Below are 23,599 nucleotides of genomic sequence, written 5' to 3' on the forward strand. Positions count from 1 at the left end.
ACCTCAGCCTGGAGTCATTTTCCAAGCACTTAGTCCAGCGCTCTGTACACAGTAAGCGCTCAATGAATGTGACTGATTGATTCAACACCCTCTCCGACATTATGTGATTGACAACGATAATAATAATGATGATGATGGCATTTATTAAGCGCTTACTATGTGCAAAGCACCGTTCTAAGCGCTGGGGAGGTTACAATCAATCAATCAATCGTATTTATTGAGCGCTTACTATGTGCAGAGCACTGTACTAAGCGCTTGGGAAGTACAAATTGGGTTTACAAGGTGATTACAAGGTGATCAGGTTGTCCTATGTGGGGCTCACAGTCTTAACCCCCATTTTACAGATGAGGTCACTGAGGCCCCGAGAATAATAATAATAATGATGGCATTTATTAAGCACTTACTATGTGCAAAGCACTGTTCTAAGCGCCGGGGAGGTTACAAGGTGATCAGGTTGTCCCATGGGGGGCTCACAGTCTTAATCCCCATTTTACAGATGAGGTCCCTGAGGCCCAGAGAAGTGAAGTGACTTTCCCAAAGTCACACAGCTGACAGTTGGAAGAGTGGGATTTGAACCCATGATCTCTGACGCCAAAGCCCGGGCTCTTTCCACTGAGCCACGCTGCTTCTCTTTCGACTGGCTCAGTCAAGTTCCGCATGTTACAAAAACCAGGAGAAGGGTTAGTCAGTGACTCTCACTCACCCATCCACTCGTGCCTTGTGAAGAGCACGCCCCTTTTTTCTGAGAGGCTGTTATTGCTGATTGTGTCTTGTAAGGGACCCATTCTATATAGCACAAACCAAATACAGTAGTTCCTAACCCCTGATTGATGGGATCGGGGATGGGAGCTGTCAGGAAACAGGTTTTCTAACACAACGACCGAGTTGGTGGCCCCAACCTACCTTCGGAATCGAATCCACCGCTCTTAATTGAATAAAGGGTCCAGATTAGGGTAGTTAGTCCCGGACAAATGGACATCCTGATGGTTTCCAATGGCACATTAGAGCCTTAACCATTCTCGACAGGTTTCCCCGGTTTATTGACTAAACTGATTAATCCGTTCGCTCCGGCGGCACCTGTTGGCCCGCCCGCGTTCCTTCAGAGTCCCTTGGGCCCGGCTAGGGTCCCGTGAGGTAGGTGGCCTTGGCAGCCTCTAATGCCAACCGACTCACTGTACCTCGCCGCCGATCCTTCACCCAAAACCTGCCTCGGTCCGGAACCGCCTCCCTCTTCATATCCGACAGACGATGACCCTCCCCACCTTCGAAGCCTCATTAACCTCGTATCTACCCCAGCGCTTAGAACAGTGCTTGGCACATAGTAAAGCCAACATTATTATTGAAGGCCCATCTCCTCCAAGAGGCCTTCCCCGATTCAGCCCTCATTTCCTCCTCTCCCACTCCCTTCTGCATCATCCTCGCACTTGGATTTATCCCCTCTATCCCCCCGTCCCTCAGCCCCACGGCACATATGTCCGTAATTCATTCGTTTGTATTACCATCTGTCCCCCACTCTGGACCGTAAGCTCGTTGTGGGCAGGGAACGTGTCTACCAGCTCTTTATATTGAACTCTCCCAAGTGCCTAGGACAGAGTTCTTCAGTTAGTGTTCAATAAATACGACTGGGGGCTCGGGACCTGACCAGAAACCGGGTTAGAGGGTCTCGGCCGTGGCTCCCCACGATGAGAACATGCCTGCCAGTGCACACAAAGACAAACCCAATAACCCACTGCCCCCCACAGAGTAAGCCTCTTTCTCTCCGCCAGCCGGCTCCCACAGTAGTCCCGAGCGACCCTGCTTTAGAAGCGCTAGAGCAGCTGGGGAGACAGACAGGCAGCTCGGAAAACAGCTTGGTTCATTATCCCTCTTTTGGATTCACAGAGGGGGTCTGTGAGTTATGGCTGACCAGCGAAGACACGGGGGCTTACGGCCGAGACATCGGCACGGATCTGCCCACCCTCCTGTGGAAGCTGGTGGAAGTCATTCCCGAGGGCGCCAGATTGAGACTTGGCATGACCAACCCCCCCTACATTTTAGAGCATTTGGAGGTAAGGAAAACCACATCATCTGCGCGCTGACACCAGCCTGGGTTTCTGCATTCTCAGCCCCCTTCGCTCCCCGCGCCGATCAACACCGTAGCACCGGATTACCGGGAGGAAATCTGTTGGATTTCGGATTAGTGTGCGTTCCCCACCACAAGCTAGAGCGGGTTTTCTCCCGGTGTTTTTCTCCATCACATTTATTCATTCCTCGCTTGGGGTCCCTCGAGGCCATCCCCATAAAGTGCGTAATTCAGACCTCCTCCCTGCCCCGTGTTCAGATTTCGAGTCCACAGCAAGCTGGATTTAGACACTGATTCGCTGGAAGCCGTTATGATTATTAGGTGATCCGAACACACCCTGTGATCTGGAGCTAGAAGAGTTTGTCGTTTTCCTGTTTTGTGAGTGAAAATCTTAGTTGGCTGGAGCATAGCTCCATTTGATTAGAGCCTGGAAGAAAATTGAATTTTGAAAGCATTATTCTTGAGCTGCTTCTCAGTTTTTTTAATGGTATTTGTTAAGTGCTTACTGTATGCCAGGCACTGTACTAAGCATTGGGGTAGATAAAAGCTAACCGAGTTGGACTGAGGCCTTTTTCCATGAGGGGCTCACAGACTTAATCTCCATTTACAGATGAGGAAACTGAGGCACAGAGAAATGAAGTGATTTGCCTGAGGTCATACATCAGACAAGTGGTAGAGCTGGGATTAGAACCCAGGTCCTTCTCACTCCCAGGACCATGTTCTATCTACTAGGCCACGTTATTTCTCCTCCTTTTCCTAAAACAAAAGTCACTGTCTTAAACAGCCAACGTTAGCCATGTGGGCTGGGCAAGCTTTAATCCGAGTAAGATTTTACAACCAAGGAACGGACAATTGTCTGGATTGAAGATTGCGAAGTCACGACAGCCACATTTCAGAGCTACCAAAGGACCTTACTGGATCTAATAATTAGTCAAAAATCTCAATGGAGTATCTCTCATTTATTAGATGACAAGCTGTACGTGATATTTTGCTAAAGTCCTTAAAAATTAGACTAAAATCGATTCCTCCCTTCTTGGAGCTTGTAACGTATTAGGCCAAGGAAGCCAGAGATGGAATGTTTTTTTCTTCTTGAGAGGTTAGAAATTAATAAGGCCTAATGGCAAGTAACAGAGGCAATGAGCAGACACTAGAGAACTTGAGAGGAGGCGGGGAGAGAGAGGGGAAAGGAGGGAGACAGCATAAGCGCTCAATAAATACGATTGATGATAAACGGAGGAAGAGGGTGGTAGAGAAAGGAGAGACAGAGGCAGGGGAAACAAAAATGATATGAAGAGTGGGATCTGAGACAGGCAGGGGAAGGAGTTATCTGGTAGCAAAGGTGTCGGAGAACTTGTGTTCCAGAGAGAGACTCTCATACAGCAGGGAAAGGAGAGATAAGTTGTGGCACTGAAGAGACCCAAGCAGTGGGAAAACAAAAAATGTGTCCTCTTTCTTCCCTCAATTAAAAAAGAGTGTAGGGAGGAAGACACTCATAAGTTTGCGGCTGAACATCAAAAGCTGTGGTAACTCAGAGAAGCAGCATGGCCTAGAGGTCGTCTGACTCCCGGGCGGTGTTCTTTCCTCTAGGCCATGGAAAACAAGTAGATGGGCATCAGTAGCACCAAAATAAATAAACAGAATTATAGATATACACCACATGAGACTCACAGGCTCATTCCTCATAATTCTGTTTATTTTGATGCTATTGATGCCCATCTACTTGCTTTGCATGGCCTAGAGGAAAGAACACAGGCCGGGAGTCAGAGGACCTGGCTTGCAATCCCGGCTCTGCCGTCTGTCTGATGTGTGACCTTGGACAAGTCACTTCACTTCTCCGTACCTCTGGTCCCTCGTCTGTAGAATGGAGATTGAGTGGGAGCCCCATGTGGGACAGGGACTTTGTCCAGCCTGATTAGTTCATATATAGAGAAGCAGCGTGGCTCAGTGGAAAGAGCCCGGGCTTTGGAGCCAGAGGCTGTGGGTTCTAATCCCGGCTCCGCCACTTGTAAGCTGTGTGACTTTGGGCAAGTCACTTCACTTCTCTGAGCCTCAGTTACCTCATCTGTAAAATGGGGATGAAGACTGTGAGCCCCATGTGGGACAATCTGATCACCTTGTATCCCCCCACAGTGCTTAGAACAGTGCTTGGCACATAGTAAGCGCTTAACAAATGTCATTATTATTATTATTATTATTATTATCACATAGTAAGCGCTTAACAAATGTTATTATTATTATTATTATTATTATTATTATTATATACCCCAGCCCTCAGCTGAGTGCCTGGCAAACAGTAATTGGTTAACAGATAACATTAAAAAATCGCTACTTCAGATGTAACCCGAGGGATGAACGTCAAGTTAGCTCTGTAAGGCTCTGGCCTGGTAATTCTAGGTATACATTCATCGTCGCCTGAACAAGCATGCATTTGGTCCATTTAAATATAACCCTGTGGGATGCCCTCTTTCTGCATCTTTCTGCCGGTGTAATTCAAGAGGTTGGGATCACAGACTCCTGAAATAGTCTCTCAGGTCTGTTCTCTGACATTTGCCTCCATTGTCAGTTGATGTAAGAGCCTGTTGTAACCTTTGAGGCTTTTTCTCCATCAGGGAGAAAAGGTTATTTACAGAAAATCCAGGAGTCAGTCACTACGCGTCCTAAAAATATGTTTCAGAGAGGGCAAGTCATAGTCAGTTGAAGCCTCTTAAATTATTAGAATGGAAAGTGGTGGTTCCTCGTTGGCACCAGAAGAGTCTAGTGCTTTGTTGGGTGCATTGTTTCTTCTCAGCTGGACTTGGTAAGTTGACTTTTCCATACAAAACGTTCTGTTTGAAAGTGTGCAAGTTGAATTATTTGGGGAAAAACCCATCCCACCAAGGGCTTTCAGAGGAGAACAAGCTCAGTTACCTCATCTGTAAAATAAGGAATGAGACTGTGAGTCTCTAATTCTATTTATTTATTTTGTTGCTATTGATGCCCATCTACTTGTTTTGTTTTGTTGTCTGTCTCCCACCTTCTAGACTGTGAGCCCGTTGTTGGGTAGGGATTGTCTCTATCTGTTGCCGAGTTGTGCTTTCCAAGCACTCAGTACAATGCTCGGCACACAGTAAGCGCTCAATAAATACGAATGAATGAATGAATGACCATGGATATATTCAACTTGACTAGCTTGCATCTACCCCAAGGCTTGGTACAGTTCCTGGCATATCGTAAGCGCTTAAGAAATACCAGTAGGGAAAAAAAAAAACCAAGATGAGGCCTAGACATCAGGAATCCATCCTGTGGATGAGAGCCATTCCTTTCAGAGAAAAGTAGAGCAAGAAATTTGCCTCAGAGAGTTGGAGGAGACCATATTTAGCCCAATAGACTGATGTGTGGAATTCAAGTGAGAGAGATGTCACCAAGTTCGGTGAAATTCCAAGAAAAACAGTTACTCAGGCAGAACACAATGAAACAGGGAGAGAAAAATGTAAACAATTAATGCATTTAAGCAATGTCTAATTCCAGCCCGCAAGTTTTCATAGGCATGTAAACAGGGGGCAGACGTGATTTGGGGAATACAGACTGGTCCAAGGGACGGAGTGGAATGAGAGGAGATTTTTATGCAGAGAACCAGGAGAAGCCCGTGGATCAGTGTCCCCTGAAATCCAATCTACCAGAGAAAATCCCCATCACAAATTCATTCAAAACTGGACCAGAAAGATCAGACACAGTTCCTGTCCCGCATTGGGATCAGAGAGTCCTCGAAGGTGGGAGAACAGGTGGATAGGTGAGAAGCAGCGTGGCTCAGTGGAAAGAGCACAGGCTTTGGAGTCAGAGGTCGTGGGTTCAAATCCCGGCTCCGCCAGTTGTCAGCTGTGTGACCTTGGGCAAGTCACTTCACTTCTCTGTGCCTCAGTTACCTCATCTGTATAAATGGGGATTAATCAATCAATCAATCAATCATATTTATTGAGTGCTTACTGTGTGCCGAGCACTGTACTAAGCGCTTGGGAAGTACAAGTTGGCAACATATAGAGACAGTCCCTACCCAACAGTGGGCTCACAGTCTAAAAGGGGGAGACAGAGAACAAAACCAAACATACTAACAAAATAAAATAAATAGAATATATATGTACAAGTAAAATAAATAAATAAATAAATAGAGTAATAAATATGTACAAATATATATACAGGTGCTGTGGGGAAGGGAAGGAGGTAAGATGGGGGGATGGAGAGGGGGACGAGGGGGAGAGGAAGGAAGGGGCTCAGTCTGGGAAGGCTTCCTGGAGGAGGTGAGCTCTCAGTAGGGCCTTGAAGGGATTAAGACTGTGAGCCCCCCGTGGGACAACCTGATCACCTTGTAATCTCCCCAGTGCTTAGAACAGTGCTTTGCACATAGTGAGCGCTTAATAAATACCATCATTATTATTATTATAGAGCCCGGACTGGGAGTCAGAAGGACCTGGGTTCTAACCCCAGTTCCACCACTGGTCTGCTGTGTGACCGTGGGCAAGTCATTTCACTTCTCTGGGCCTCAGTTCCCTCATCTGTAAAATGGGGGTTAAGATTGTGAGCCCCAAGTGGGAGCTGGACTGTGTCCAACCTGATCAGCTTGTATCTACCCTAGCACTTAGTGTTTGGGGACACATCTGTCGACCCCACAGACAACTGTGTTCTGGATCCTCTTGAAGTCATACTGAATCCTACAGATCCCAGAACGAGGCAGATTAAACATGTTTGGAAATTGACTCTTCTTCCAGAGAGCCCTTTACTCCTCCCTCCGCTACAGGGAGAATTCTACCTAATAAATGCTGGAGCGTGGATGTGGACTTCCAGAGGAGAAAACAGGCTCACTGACCAGAAAGAAAGGGGAATAGCAATCAAGGAATCGGCGGGGAAAAGTGATATGGAAAAGGAAACAGCCAATTTGCTAGGAAGCCTGAGAGTGGTTCTCTGTAGGGAGCATCGTGGATTTTAGGGTCTCGCAGTTTGAACAAAGCAGATATATACATTTGTGTTCCTTCAATATCAGCAGATTGGAACAGGCTAAGAGCGACATATTTTTATTACGGCCCAGAGCGCTTCCATTTTACATTTGAGTGTCTTCAAAGGGGCATTATGGCTTGCTTAGGGAGACAGTAGATGATGCCATTCAACCATGTGCTGACATCTGCCTTTTAAAAAAGCAATTCACACCTGCCCGTCCCTTTAAATGCTTTATTTCACCCAAGCAGGTGAGTAGCCTTCCATGTCACCTGTCAAAATGAGCAGTTCATATTCCAGCACACACCATCTGGGAGCCCACTCATTATTAAGCAGCGTGGCTCAGTGCAAAGACACGGGCTTGGGAGTCAGGGGTCATGGGTTCAAATCCCAGCTCCGCCACTTGTCAGCTGTGTGACTTTGGGCAAGTCACTTCACTTCTCTGTCCCTCAGTTCCCTCATCTGTAAAATGGGGATTAAGACTGTGAGCCCCCCGTGGGACAACCTGATCACCTTGTAACCTCCCCAGTGCTTAGAACAGTGCTCTGCACACAGTAAGCGCTCAATAAATACGATTGAATGAACGAATGAATGAATGTGGGTCATGAACTATGTCCAACCTAACTAGCTTGTAATAATCATCATCATCATCATCAATCGTATTTATTGAGCGCTTACTATGTGCAGAGCACTGTACTAAGCGCTTGGGAAGTACGAATTGGGAACATATAGAGACAGTCCCTACCCAACAGCGGGCTCACAGTCTAAAAGGGGGAGACAGAGAACAAAACCAAATGTACTAACAAAATAAAATAAGTAGAATAGATATGTACAAATAAAATAAATAAATAGAGTAATAAATATGTACAAACATACATATAATAATAATGATGGCATTTGTTAAGCACTTACTATGTGCAAAGCACTGTTCTAAGCACTGGGGGGATACAAGGTGATCATGTTTTCCCACGTGGGGCTCACAGTCTTCATCCCCATTTTACAGATGAGGGAACTGAGGCTCAGAGAAGTTGTGACTTGTACCTATCCCAGCTGTTAGTACAGTGCCTGGCACATAGTAAGCGCTTAGCAAATACCATAAAAAAAGAAGTGAGAAATCTCTTCTCAGGGGCTTTCTGAAATAAACCATATAACCTTAAAAAAAAATTTAAAAACAGTGTAATTGGTCATGCACCAACAGTATTAACATCTTCATCATCATCTTGGGTTTAGCGACAGTTGCGGTTTTGGATGCGCTTTATAGAAAGATCTCCCCCTTTGAGGAGCTAATAATCTCTCGAGGTCAAGGATGGGCACAAATGGCCAGTTCTGCCAAAAGAGAAAGGAAACAGAGCCAAGTGATGCAAAAAGGGCAGGTCATTCAACGGTGAGCAGATAAAGCGGCAAACACAGCCATGACGAAACAGGCCCTCTTTCTAAGTCAGCCCCGTGTTTTCCCAAGCCTCGATCGCGGGCAAGGAAAGGAGCGGTGAGGTTGGCGGGGAAACGTTCAGCCGGCATCTGAGCGAATGGATGACATCTGGCATTCCGGCCGCCGTTCTGAAAAATGGAGCGCGGCCACTTGGTTGGGATCCAGGGCCTCCTGTCCCTGTTAGCGTCCACCTCCTTCGTTCAGCACACTCCGGGGGCGGAGGACGTTCTCAGCCGCCCATCCTCCAGCCGGACATCGGCGCACGGGAGAGAAAGATGCCCGAAAGTCCGGCTTGGATGCTCCTCTGCCTACCTGCCTGGACGGTTTGGCTCATTTCTTCCTTTAGACAAGCAAGGTGCTCGAATCCCTTTTAATTCTTTCATCTTGACCCTGGGCCAGAACCGACCCACAAAGCTCCACACCGTCCACGATTCATTCATTCATTCAGTTGTATTTATTGAGCGCTTACTGTGTGCAGAGGACGTTCTCAGCCGCCCATCCTCCAGCCGGGCATCGGAGCACGGGAGAGAAAGATGCCCGAAATTCCGGGTTGGATGCTCCTCTGCCTCCTTGCCTGGACGGTTTGGCTTATTTCTTCTTTCAGACAAGCAAGGTGCCCGAATTCCTTTTAATTCTTTCATCTTGACCCTGGGCCAGAACCGACCCACAAAGCTCCACACCGTCCACGATTCATTCATTCATTCAGTTGTATTTATTGAGCGCTTACTGTGTGCAGAGGACGTTCTCAGCCGCCCATCCTCCAGCCGGGCATCGGAGCACGGGAGAGAAAGATGCCCGAAAGTCCGGGTTGGATGCTCCTCTGCCTCCTTGCCTGGACGGTTTGGCTTATTTCTTCTTTCAGACAAGCAAGGTGCCCGAATTCCTTTTAATTCTTTCATCTTGACCCTGGGCCAGAACCGACCCACATAGCTCCACACCGTCCACCATTCATTCATTCATTCAGTCAGTCGTATTTATTGAGCGCCTACTGTGTGCAGAGGACATTCTCAGCTTCCCATCCTCCAGCTGGACATCGGCGCACGGGAGAGAAAGATGCCCGAAAGTCCAGGTTGGATGCTCCTCTGCCTCCCTGCCTGGACGGTTTGGCTCATTTCTTCTTTCAGACAAGCAGGGTGCCCGAATTCCTTTTAATTCTTTCATCTTGACCCTGGGCCAGAACCGACCCACAAAGCTCCACACCGTCCACCATTCATTCATTCATTCATTCAGTCGTATTTATTGAGCGCTTACTGTGTGCAGAGGACATTCTCAGCCGCCCATCCTCCAGCCGGACATCGGCACATGGGAGAGAAAGATGCCCGAAAGTCCGGGTTGGATGCTCCTCTGCCTCCCTGCCTGGACGGTTTGGCTCATTTCTTCTTTCAGACAAGCAAGGTGCCCGAATTCCTTTTAATTCTTTCATCTTGACCCTGGGCCAGAACCGACCCACAAAGCTCCACACCGTCCACGATTCATTCATTCATTCAGTCGTATTTATTGAGCGCTTACTGTGTGCAGAACACTGTACTAAAAGTTGGCAACATATAGAGACGGTCCCTACCCAACAGTGGGCTCACAGTCTAAAAGGGGGAGCTCACAGTCTAGAAGGGGGATACAGCTAAACGATACACATGATACACAGCTACATGATACAGCTAGCCTTCTCCTCCTCCGCCCTCCTTTGGGCCGGTCACACAGTAAGCGCTCAGTACATAGGATTGAATGAATGAAGGTAGTATTATCATGTAAATATAGCCTTGCTAGTAATGTAAACACTTATGCTTGGGTTAAAGCTACCGCAAATGGTGAGAAGAAAAAGAATAATAACTGTAATTGCTCATTCAGTCATTCAGCCACATGTATTGAGCGCTTGCTGTGTGCAGAGCACTGTACTAAGCGCTTGGGAAGTCCAAGTCGGCAACATATAGAGACGGTCCCTCCCCAACAACAGGCTCACAGTCTAGAAGAGGGAGACAGACAACAAAACAAAACGTGTAGACAGGTGTCAAAATCAAATAATTATGGTATTTGTTAAGCGAGAAGCAGCGTGGCTCTGGAAAGAGCCAGGCTTTGGAGTCAGAGGTCATGGGTTCAAATCCTAGCTCCGCCACTTGTCAGCTATGTGTATATATGTTTGTACACATTCATTACTCTATTTTACTTGTACATATTTACTATTCTATTAATTTTATTTTGTTAATATGTTTTGTTTTGTTGTCTGTCTCCCCCTTCTAGACTGTGAGCCCACTGTTGGGTAGGGACTGTCTCTGTATGTTGCCAGCTTGTACTTCCCAAGCACTTAGTACAGTGCTCTGCACACAGTAAGCGCTCAATAAATACGATTAAATGAATGAATGAATGTCCTCTCTGGGCCTCAGTTTCCTCCTCTGTAAACTGGAGCTATCTGCTCTCCCCACCTCCCATGGGGACAGAGTCTATATTCGATCTGATTCTGTTGCGCCTTCCCCACTGTTTGGCACTTATTAAGTGTTTATTAAATCCCCCAATTGTTATCATTCTAATCACAGACCTCTAGGGCACGTTGGTCTTATGTGACAGCCTGTGGGTAGTGTTCCTCTGTTTTATTACTATGATAATAATAATTGTGGTATTTGTTAAGCACTTTCTACGCGCCAGGCACTGTATTAACCGCTGGAGTGAATACAAGCAAGTCGGCTTGGACACAATCCGTGTCCCACGTGGGGCTCACAGTCTCAATCCCCATTTTACAGGTGAGGTTACTGAGGCCCAGAGAATTGAAGTGGCTTGCCCAAGGACACACACCAGGCCAAGTGGCAGAGCCGGGATTAAAACCCATGACCTTCTGACCCTCAGGCTCACGCTCTATCCGCTACGCCATAACTATAATAGGAGAAGCAGCGTGGCTCAGTGGAAAGAGCCCGGGCTTTGGAGTCAGAGGTCATGGGTTCAAATCCCGGCTCCGCCAACTGTCAGCTGGGTGACTTTGGGCGAGTCACTTCACTTCTCTGTGCCTCAGTTCCCTCATCTGGAAAATGTGGATGAAGACTGTGAGCCCCCCGGGGGACAACCTGATCACCTTGTAACCTCCCCAGCACTCAGAACAGCGCTCTGCACATAGTAAGTGCTTAAAACATGCCATCATGATTATTATTATTATTATAATAGGAGAAGCAGTGTGGCTCAGTGGAAAGAGCCCGGACTTTGGAGTCAGAGGTCATGGGTTCAAATCCCAGATCTGCCAATTGTCAGCTGTGTGACTTTGGGCAAGTCACCTCACTTCTCCGTGCCTCAGTTACCTCAACTGTAAAATGGGGATTAATACTGTGAGCCCCCCGTGGGACAACCTGATCACCTTGTACCCTCCCCAGCGCTTAGAGCAGCGCTTTGCACATAGTAAGCGCTTAACAGATGCCATCATTATTATTATTATTTTTATAACAGCTTCCCCGGCTCAACTGGAAGCTCAATCACCTCAGAACATTTAACCGACTAGGAAGTGGCGCGAAGCGGGGTCGTCGCCTCCCCTTTTTTCCAGTGAGGAAACTGAGGCAGAGAAGATTCAATCGTTCGACCTCCAGCCCGCAGCCGTTGAGCCAGGCCCAAACCGCTCAGCGAACCTCAGCCTTCCCCAGCCTACATTCCGTCTGCCTGGGCATCCCGGCAAGGTTTTCAAGCAGTAATTGTTATGACAAAGTCTCTTGAGTTGTAAAAAAAGTCACTGGCAGGCGCCTCTGGTTGTAATGTATTGCAGCTGTTGCAACTGGGCTACTACATAATCAGACCCCTAAAGGACATTCCACAGATGATGTTGCAAGGGCCCGATGTTGGAAGAGTTTTTGTAAAGTCAGCTTGAAACAGACTCCGCTCCTCTGTGGCCTTTCAGATCCTACGCTGATGCCGTACTTCACATATGGCTAGTGTTTTCTTTACCGTTATTAGTAGATACCACAGTGAAGGAAAAAAGGCAATCAGCTGTTTCTGCCCTGATTAAAGACAGAAGTTTCCTTTCCCCGTCCTATGGTCTCAAAAATGTTGTTCCTCTTATTACGTCCAGATGAGAGTAAAGTAAGTTGTATACTGCATTTTTCTTAATGGTAGGAAGATATAATTATATCTAGTAATGCAAAACATTTTGTGAAAATATAAACAGGAAACAGATGTTAGACTTAGATCCTACAGATGCTGTAAAGTTGAACTCTGGTAGACTACCAGTTTTTCTTCTCTCTTTGGGCCTCTAAATAACAGTTTTATTATTGAGTGGTGAAATCTGTTTTCCTCCGGACGCGTCGGGGGACTGTCTCTCTGTGTTGCAAAGCGTAATGTTCAGTTCAAAATTATCATGAGATTAAATAGACAGCCCAAGATCAATTGGTCAGGATTTTTTTAAGATGCATGGAAGAGAAAACACAATTAAGACGGGGCTTGATTAATTTGGGGAAAACGTCCCTGAAGTACAGGATCCAAGCGTAGGCATGTTCAAAGTGGAACTTTCGATGGCCGACAGCTCCTACCACTGGGGATAGCGCTGGTCTGCGTTATTTGAATTATTTTATCCTTAAAATTGCCCCTTTCCGTGCAACAAGCTCTCCAGAAACTGATTCCTGAGATCGATCTGATCTTACGCAGGGAGGTTTTTCAAATCGGTTGTACGACCATCCGGATTTGCTCCCAGGCCACAGTCTGGAGCGCCTAGTTTGAGTCAGTAAGCAGACTCTCACCGAAAGTCACATAGTGGCAAATGACTAAGCTATCTGAGAGATTGAAATCTGCAATGGCTGAAATCGGCCTATCTTTCTCCTCATCCCTCAGGCTAAGCGCTCAGTACAGTGCTCTGCAACAGTCAGCACTCAAAAAATACCATTGATTGATTATCTAAGGCTGACTTGTTCACCCGGAATATGTTTACTCTGTAATTTTAATTCTCCTTCCCTCCCAGAATTTAATCGATCATTCAGGTGTATTTGTTGAGTGCTTACTATGTGCAAAGCACTGTACTAAGTGATTGGAAGAGTGATAATAATAATTATGGTATCTGCTAAGTATTTACTATATGCCAGGCATTATACTAAGCACTGGGGTAGATACAAGCAAATTGGGTTGGGCATAGTACTTCCCAAGCGCTTAGTACAGTGCTCTGCACATAGTAAGCGCTCAATAAATACGATTGATTGATTGATTGATTGATAGTCCCTGTCCCTCATAGGGCTCACAGTCTCAATCCTCATTTGACAGATGAGGGAACTGAGGCACAGAGAAGTGAAATGACTTGCCTAAGGCCACACAGGAGACAAGTGGCGGAGCCGGGATTAGAACCCATGACCTTCTGACTCCCATGCCCGGACACTATCCACTGAGCCTTCCTGCTTCTCAATATGTAAATTACAATACACAATATAATAAAGTTAGTAGATGTATTCCCTGCCCAGGATGAGCATACAGTCTAGAGGAGCTTACAGTCCAGACTCTAGCGTCTACAGTCTATTATTATTAATGATAATAATAACTGTGGCATTGGTTAAAGCACTTACTATTTGTTGACCACTGTATTAAGCACTGGAATAGATACAAATTAATCAGGTCGGAAACAGCCCCTGTCTCACATAATGATGGCATTTATTAAGTTCTTACTGTGTGCAAAGCACTGTTCTAAGCGCTAAGGAGGTTACCAGGTGATATATGTTTGTACATATTTATTACTCTATTTATTTATTTATTTTATTTGTACATATCTATTCTACTTATTTTATTTTGTTAGTATGTTTGGTTTTGTTCTCTGTCTCCCCCTTTTAGACTGTGAGCCCACTGTTGGGTAGGGACTGTCTCTATATGTTGCCAATTTGTACTTCCCAAGCGCTTAGTACAGTGCTCTGCACATAGTAAGCGCTCAATAAATACGATTGAAGATGATGATGATGATCATGTTGTCCCACGGGGGGCTCCCAGTCTTCATCGCCATTTGATGGATGAGGTAACTGTGGCACAGGGAAGTTAAGTGACTTACCTAAGGTCACACAGCTGACAATTGGCAGAGTTGGGATTTGAACCCATGACCTCTGACTCCAAAGCCCGGGCTCTTTCCACTGAGCCACGCTGCTTGGCTCCTTCTCACTCTCTCCTTTTGTCTCCTCAATAGCTAACTCCCTCTCTCCCTCTCACTCTCCCCGTCTTTTGCTTCCTCTCTCCCTCTCTTTTCCCCTCTCCCATCTCTCTTCCCCTCTCTCCCTCTCTCTCACCCTCTTTCTTCCGCTCTTTTCTTCCCTCTCCCCCTCTCTCTTTCCCTGTTTCTCCCTCTCCCTTTCTTCCCCTCCCTCCCTCTCTCTTCTTCTCCCTCCTTCCTTGTCTGAGACAGGAAGGGGGAAAGGGAAAGGGTTTCTGGTTTTCCAATTAGTATCAAAAGAAACTAGTCACTGGGGATGTCTTGAGGAATACGGTGTGCTTTAGCAACTCCTCAGATCTCTGACATTTCAAGGAAGGACCAGGAGGTATCCATCACCTCCCTCTTCCATTTTTGAGTTTCCAGGTCTTGGAAGGGTTTAGACGGTACGGAAACCAGAAGCTCACAATAGCAGTGGAAGACAATTTAATGTAGGCCTACCCTGACACCTCACCACCACGGGAAATGAAATTATTTTCCTGCCCGAACATATTCGTTTTCTTGCCCGATCCCAAGCTGAGACAGCGAAGGGAAGGATCAGAGAAGCTCCTCTGTGGCTTCCATGAAAGCTAATTAGAACAAGGGGTTTTGGCTGCTGGGGACTTGCTGGACTCCAGCTGCTGAAAATGTATTTCACATTAACTCTTCCTTCCTGAGCAAGGAGCCTCATCTCCCTGACGAAACCTAGAGCTCCTGGCTCGGCCACGATCGCAATGATTTCCTCAAAACAGGAATTCGGTTTCGGGCGATGGGAATTCGGTCTTGGCCTCAGGGGCCTAAAAATGAAGGTTACATTGCCATTAAGCCGCGTGGCTTAATGGAATGAGCCCGGGCTTGAGAGTCAGAGGCCATGGGTTCTAATCCCGGCTCCGCCACTTGTCTGCTGTGTGACTTTGGGCAAGTCACTTCACTTCTCTGGCCCTCAGTTACCTCACCTGTAAAATGGGGATTAAGACTGTGAGCCTCACGTGGGACAACCTGATTACCTTGTATCAACCCCAGCGCTTAGAACAGTGCTTGGCACATAGTAAGCGCTTAACAAATACCATCACTATTATTCAGAGTGAGCTCCTCATTGATCGCCTTACCCTGGATATAATTATAACAATAAGTGGCTATTAGTCAAGTGCTTACTATGCACTGGGTTAGATGCAATACAATCAGATCAGATACAGTCGCTGTCCCTTATAGGGCTCACGGCCTAAGGGAAAGGGAAAATAGGTATTTAATCCTGATCACCTTGTATACCCCCCAGCGCTTAGAACAGTGCTTTGCACATAGTAAGCGCTTAACAAATACCACCATTATTATTATTATTATTATTATTATTATTAGACTGTTGTCATGGTGTTCCATCTCTGGTCTGTCCTCATGGGTGACTGTCTGCTTTTTCTAGCCTCAGCAACCCGCACCCAACTGGCCTCAACTGTTCACCCCAACAGGAGCCATGGCTGCTACATCATTCATTCGTTTTTATTTATTGAGCAAAACACTCTACTAAGCTCTTGGGAGAGGACAGTGGAACAATAAATGGACACATTTCATTCATTCAATCATATTTATCGAGCGCTTACTGATGATGATGGCATTTATTAAGCGCTTACTATGTGCAAAGCACTGTTCTAAGCGCTGGGGAGTTTACAAGGTGATCAGGTTGTCCTTCGTGGGGCTCACAGTCTTAATCCCCATTTTACAGATGACGTAACTGAGGCCCAGGGAAGTTAAGTGATTTGCCTAAAGTCACACAGCTGACAAGTGGCAGAGCCGGGATTTGAACTGATGACCTGTGACTCCAAAGCCCGGGCTCTTTCCACTGAGCCACGCTGTGTGCAGAGCACTGCACTAAACGCCTGGAAAGCACAATTCAGCAACAGATAGAGACACGCTTTTCCTGCCCGCAGCGACCTGACAATCTAGAGGGGGAGACAGACATTAATATAAATAAATAAATGACATAAAGATCGAATCCCCTGCCTCTTTTGCCTCAACAGAATGGATTTCTTTTTTTTTTTTGTCGTCTTAAAAATGAACTTTATGTAGGAATAGTCTGAATTACGGTAAGGACGCAATCACTTTTGACTGTCAGCCCATAGTGGAATAGTAGCAGTGTTCTTCTTAGTTGTCAGGATCTCTAGGGACCCCCGTGCCTAGAAGAAGACAAAAAGATCCCTTCCTATTGAAAGGTGGATCCAAACAGCCCCAGAAAATTCAGCCAGTGTCAAAGGAACCACAGCATAGGCGCCTTTGAGAACTGTAATAATAATAATAATTGAGGTATTTGGTAAGCTCTCACTTGGTGGCAGGCATTGTACTAAGCGCAGGTGTGGATACAAGCAAAGCGGGTTGGACCCAGCCCCTCTCCCACACAGGGCTCACGGTCTTAATCCCCATTTTACAGAGGAGGTCACCGAGGCACAGAGAAGTAAAGCGACTTGCCCAAGGTCACCCAGCAGGCAAGGGGCAGAACCAGTATTAGAACCCAGGTCCTTCCGACGCCCAAACCCGTGCTCTATCCACTAGACTACGCTGCTTCTCTGTACCCCCTAAGAACTTGGTATTCACCCCACTCTCAGCCCCTCAGTGCTTATGTACATAGGGATAATTTATTTTATTAATAATAATAATAATAATGGTATTTGTTAAGCGCTCACTATGTGCAAAGCACCATTCTAAGCGCTGGGGAGGTTGCAAGGTGATCAGGTTGTCCCATGGGAGGCTCACAGTTTTAATCCCCATTTTACTGAGGCCCAGAGAAGTGAAGTGACTTGCCCAAAGTCACACAGCTGACGGTTGGCGGTGCCGGGATTTGAACCCGTGACCTCTGACTCCAAAGGCCGGGCTCTTTCCACTGAGCCACGGTGTCCCTACCATCCCCCCATCTTGACTATAAGCTCCTCTTGGGCAGGCAACATGTCTTCCAACTCTGTTTTATTGTACTCTCCCAAGTGCTCTCCCAACTTCTAGACTGTGAGCCCACTGTTGGGTAGGGACCGTCTCCATATGTTGCCAACTTGGACTTCCCAAGCGCTTAGTTCTGCACACAGTAAGCGCTCAATAAATACGATTGAATGAAAGTGCCCAGTGCAGTGCTCTGCCCACAGAAAGCGCTCAGTAAATCCCATCGATTGGCATGCTTCCTCTTTTCTCCTCTCTCCTTTCCAGGCAATGGCCAGGATCCTCAGCCACCCCAGAGTCTACGCCTTCCTGCACATCCCCGTCCAGTCAGCCTCCGACAGCGTGCTCATGGGAATGAAACGCGAGTACTGCGTGGCCGACTTCAAGCGGGTGGTGGATTTTCTGAAAGAAAAGTAAGTCTGCCCCGCATCATCATCATCATCAATCGTATTTATTGAGCGCTTACTATGTGCAGAGCACTGTACTAAGCGCTTGGGAAGTACAAATTGGCAACATACAGAGACAGTCCCTACCCAACAGTGGGCTCACAGTCTAAAAGGGGGAGACAGAGAACAAAACCAAACATACTAACAAAATAAAATAATAATATGTACAAATAAATAATAAATAAGTAATAAATATGTACAAACATATATACATATATACAGCCTCAGAGTGGCCAGGTGCGGAGCAAGGAGAAGGGTTAGAGGCTGGCAAAACCAGGGTCCGGCTCCAGGAGCTCAAGTCCCCTGCCTTGCCGCAGAAGGAATGAATTCAGTTTGTTTTGAGGGGGAGACTAGGAGGCACTTAGGGAAAGAGCCGTTTCCCTTCTGCCCCATCCCGAACCCGCGGCCCGAAACAGATCGACTCGCAACCTCGCGGTTAAAGTTGCAGGGGAGCCGACGGTGACAACCTCTCTACGTTTTCAAAGGCTGCGTGCACTTCCTAAGAACCCCTTTGAAGTGGTTTCCTCTTTCTCCCCGGCGTAAGCGCGCCTCGCATGACATACCTGGGATTTATGAAAAGACTGTTAAGCGTCCTCCCAACGGTACAAACGATGATTGTTTTTCTACCTGACCTGATAGATCTAAGCTGTTTTAACTTGGCTTAAATCTCCTTTCATGTGGCTTTTTGGACATCACACGCTTGGTCCCACCCTGGAGGAGGACCACGGCGTGATACGACCGGTGGACCAATTTTTTCCTAAGCAGCCTTTGTGTCCATGACCTCGAACGGCTCCGTTTTTAGAAACGAAAGCAGGAGGCCTTTTCTGCGGGGACTTGTGGGACCTCTCGATGATTCTGTCCGGCGAGGGCCGAAGGGTCCCCGACAGAAGCTGAAATTTATTTCTGCTCTAGACTCAAACGCTAACAGAACACTTGCAGGTGGAGGTGGGATATTCTGGGAGAGAGCTGTTTCTATGAGAAGCAGCGTGGCTCAGTGGAAAGAGCCCAGGCTCTGGAGTCAGAGGTCATGGGTTCAAATTCCGGCTCCGCCAATTGTCAGCTGGGTGACTTTGGGCAAGTCACGTCACTTCTCCGTGCCTCAGTTCCCTCATCTGTAAAATGGGGATGAAGACTGTGAGCCCCCTGTGGGACAACCTGATCACCTTGTAACCTCACAGCACTTAGAACAGTGCTTTGCACGTAGTAAGCGCTTAATAAATGCCATCATGATTATTATTATTATTCTATGGGTCGGAGATGACTTGATAGCATAAGACAAAACAAGGACCACCCTGATGAGTTAGAAAACCTTTCCGGGCGGAAACCATGCAACCTCCACCCTCCAAAATACCTCTCTTGGGTGGCTGCTGTGATCCCCAAATCGGGACAGGGACCTGAGGTAGAATAATAATGATGGTGTTTGGTAAGCGCTTACTATGTCTCAGGCACTATACTAAGTGCTGGGGTGGATCCAAGCAGATCAGGTCAGACACAGTGGGGCTCGCAGTGTTACTCCCCATTTTACAGATGAGGGAACTGAGGAACAGAGAAGGGAAGACTTGCCGAAGGTCACACAGCAGACAAGTGAGAAGCAGCATGGCTCAGTGGAAAGAGCCCAGGCTTTGGAATCAGAGGTCACGGCTTAAAATCCCGGCTCCGCCCATTGTCAGCTGGGTGACTTTGGGCAAGTCACTTCACTTCTCTGGGCCTCAGTGACCTCATCTGGAAAATGGGGATGAAGACTGTGAGCCCCCCGTGGGACAACCTGATCAATCAATCGTATTTATTGAGCGCTTACTGTATGCAGAGCACTGTACTAAGTGCTTGAGCACTGTAGTAGGCGCTTGGTACACAAGCACCTGATCACCTTGTACCTCCCCAGCGCTTAGAACTGTGCTTTGCACACAGTAAGCGCTTAATAAATGCCATCATTATTATTATTATTATTAAGTGGCGGATCCGGGGTTAGATCCCAGGTCCGTTCTGTGACCTCGGCTCACAGGATCGCGGGTTCCGGGGCAGCGGACTCCATTCCCCGGCAGGCTGCCTTCCATCCCTCTCCCCATTCCATCATTTATCCCGGTGTCGTGCTCATTCCGAATATCAGAGCGGGTTCTATTTGCATATCTGTAAGCAATTATCAGGTCGGTTGGGCCCACTGCACACATTCCAACTCTTTCTCCGTGACACAATGATTTATTTTTCACCCCTTCTCTATTTATTGGCCAGCCTCCCTCCGCCCACCCTCTCTTTCTGTCTTTCCTTAGAGCTAGAGGTAATTACGTCTGCTGGGTCCCCGTACCTCTTGGGGAGGGGGACTCAGAGCACAGGCTGGAGCGACACATAATGGGCGTCGGGTGTCCCGTGAGATGCGATCGTGACCGGTGCCATCACCCCTGGGCTCTGACGCCAGAGCTGTTTTCTCTCCACCTGCCCTGGTGGCCCTCACGTCTCTCCCAAAACAGAGAACCGGTTCCATAAGAGAAGCAGCGTGGTCTAGCAGAAAGAGCACAGGCCTGGGAGTAAGCGCTCAATAAATACAATTGAATGAATGAATGGGAGTCAGAGGACCTGGGTTCTCATCCTATCTCCGCCACGCGCCAGATGTGTGACCTCGGGCAAGTCACTTCACTTCTTTGGGCCTCCTGTAAAATGGGGATTCAATCCTACTCCCTCTTACTTAGACTGTGAGACCCATGTGGGACAGGGACTGTGTCCAACCTGATTAATTTGGGTCAACCACGGCACCGAGGACAGTGTTTGGCACATTCATTCATTCAGTCACATTTATTGAGCGCTGACTGTGTGCAGAGCACTGTACTAAGCGCTTGGAAAGTACGAGTTGGAAACATATAGAGACGGTCCCTACCCAACAGCGGGCTCACAGCCCATTTGTCCTCTCCATTGAGGCATTTATAATTTTGGTGCTTATTAAGCTCGTACTTGTTTCTAATAGATGGGAAAGGTAGAAGAACATCATCACCTCAAGCCCAGTTCTTCCCCCCACATAATCCAAAGGGAAGAGAGAACAGGTATCTTATAATAATAATAATAATAATGGCATTTATTAAGCACTTAATATGTGCAAAAGACTGTTCTAAGCGCTGGGGAGGTTACAAGGTGATCAGGTTGTCCCACGGGGGGCTCACAGTCTTAATCTTATGAGTTACGGGAAGCAGCATTGTCTAGTGGCAAGAGCCGGGCTTCGGAGTCAGAGGATATGGGTTCTAATCCCCGCTCCACCACTTATCTGCTGTGTGACCTTGGGCCAGTCCCTTCACTTCTCTGGAGCTGTTACCTCATCTGTAAAATGGGGATGAAGACTGTGAGCGAGGAACTGTCTTTGGAATGTATTGAAGTTCATTCATTCATTGGTATTATTGAGCACTTACTGTGAGCACTGTACCAAGTGTTTGGGAGAGTACAATATAACAATAAACAGACACGTTTCCTGCCCACGACGAGCTTATAGTCTAGAGGGGGAGAAAGGCATTAATAGAAATAAATGTTACGGAAAGTTACAGTAATCCATTTTCTCTTCACAGTTTGAGGTTTCCATCCTGTCAGTAGCTGGCTCCCTCTCCCTTCTGTGTCATACATGGATGTGGCTCTGTGCGCCTTCAACCTCAGAGCACTTATGTATAGATCTTTAAAAATGTATTATAAATTATTTATATTAACGTCTATCTCCCCCAGCTCTTTTTTAATGGTATTCGTTGAGCACTTACTATGCTCCAAGCGCTCATTGTGGGCAGGAAAGGTGTCTGCTAACTCTGTCGTAAAGTAGTCTCCCAAAACGCGTAGAACAGTGCTCCGCACATCGTAAGCTCTTAGAAATACCATCGATGATGATCAGTCTCTTATTGCGGCAGACTGAGATACTAATTCTTTTAGCATTAGAGGTTGGAACTCACATTGGAGTTAGGAAGGCTGTCCCCAATGTTGCAGATTGAAAAACCAGAGAACGCTCCGGTGTTCGTGGTAAAGCGTGGCGCTTCTCAAGCATCGAAGGTGAAACCTTTTTAATTAATTTTCCCGAACAGTTGGAATCGGGGGCCCCCCGTTTTAGCCATGAGCGGTATCAGCTTCTTTGTGAGCCAACTGGAAGCAGATTCATTATTCTCTTCAGTTGTTTGAGAGTTGGCAGCTATTACCATAACAGCAGCTGGATTTCAGATAACCTACTAGCGCTGGCACATGTTGGGACATATGGGAATTTATTAAATCATGCTACCCTTGCAGAAACAAAAAAAAAGAAGGGGTCTGAATTACTTATTCTCCAGATTTAAAACAGCTGGTCATGAGGAGACAATAATCTATGACTGAAGTAATTTTCTTCAGACTTGTTAATTTGGTAATAAATGTAGTCGTGATTGCAATGTCTTCATTTCAATAGAGAATATTCGTTGTTTTGGAAATGAGGCAGATTCTTTGGTAACATGAGAGCTCTTTGAATGTGACGGGGGATTTTTTTTTTTAATGTTAAAGTTTGGGGACAGCTACCGCAGATCTTTCATGTGTCTGCTAATGTCATCTGCCTCCTTCTGTGCGCCATCCAACTCCCCCATCTCCTTCTAAAATATTGCCAGTCTGTCTTTCCTTTTCCCTGCTGCATAGGTGTAATGCACTCTACAGTCTTCTGTCCCTAGCGTATTTGGGGATAGATTTGGTGAGCAAAATTACTCTCCAAGATGTCCAGTGCACTCCACGGGAAAAAAAAAAAAATCCAACATTTCCCCGCTGAGGCTTCAGAATTGAGATCGAGGGTCCTAAAGTCAGCCTGGCAAATGATTGCATCCTCCTGTCAAACAATGGGCCCATTCATCTCTGATGGAGATCGTCTACAAGTCCTTCCTTGGAAGCCCGGTGCATGAGGACCGTGGTTGGCTCGCTAAAAATTCCTTTCAGATGTTTTCCCAGGAGCGGTTCTGTTTTTCCGAGTTGCCACCTTGGAATCATTTGCAATCACCAGGAAAACTGCAGCCGAACTCCAATCATCCGAACCGGCGGGGCCCCTCCCTCTCTCTGATCTTAGAAATCGTGGAGGGTAAGACCAGTCGCGGTCCGTTCCCTCTCAAGGAGCCAGACCCGGGTTTCTGCGCCTAGTCGAGCTTTGCTTTGGATTGCCCAAATTAGCCTCAGTTCAGGTAACCCAGGCAGTCCGGATGACTGATGTTTAGATGATTAGCTTTCCACTTATTCTCCCGGAAAAGCCATTTCTGGCCTTCTTCCTCGATTCCCGTTTCTCCAGATGTGAGATGATTTAGTCTTCTGTATTTCTCCGAGGACTTGCTCACACATGCAAATCTGTTTATTTGTGGCTTCCGTCTGTACGCTCACCTCCATCTTCTCCAAGAAGACCTGATGTAAACTCTTAGACGATTGAGCAAGCTCCTTGAGAGCTGGGATCATGTCTTCTAGCGCCGAGTTCAGTGCTTTTCACATGTTAGGTGCTTAAGAAGCACAACTGATGACTCTATGAAATAGTATTTTAGAATTTGGTAGCATTTGGCAGGGAGAGTACCCAAAATCAATCAATTTAAAATGAAACAAAATTCACTTTTCACCTTATCAAACCACACCACTGACCGCTGTTTTTTTTCTGCTTTATCCTGTACTTATTTTTATTAATATGATGTTTAAGCGCGGACTATGCGTCAAGCGCT

The 23,599-nt window shown here is 46.7% G+C and overlaps 1 protein-coding gene across 1 annotated transcript in view; it reads left to right on the top strand.

The window, feature by feature from the left end:
* The window catches only part of CDKAL1 (CDK5 regulatory subunit associated protein 1 like 1), a 340,204-nt gene that overhangs the window by 202,034 nt on the left and 114,571 nt on the right, over positions 1-23,599 (top strand). The window contains exons 10-11 of the mRNA XM_038770667.1: positions 1,882-2,048; positions 17,755-17,900. Coding sequence (XP_038626595.1) covers positions 1,882-2,048; positions 17,755-17,900 — 313 coding nt within the window. The remainder of the gene's footprint in view (positions 1-1,881; positions 2,049-17,754; positions 17,901-23,599) is intronic.

The sequence above is a fragment of the Tachyglossus aculeatus genome, chromosome X2 (genome assembly GCF_015852505.1).
Source record: "Tachyglossus aculeatus isolate mTacAcu1 chromosome X2, mTacAcu1.pri, whole genome shotgun sequence".
Taxonomy (NCBI): Eukaryota; Metazoa; Chordata; class Mammalia; order Monotremata; family Tachyglossidae; genus Tachyglossus; species Tachyglossus aculeatus.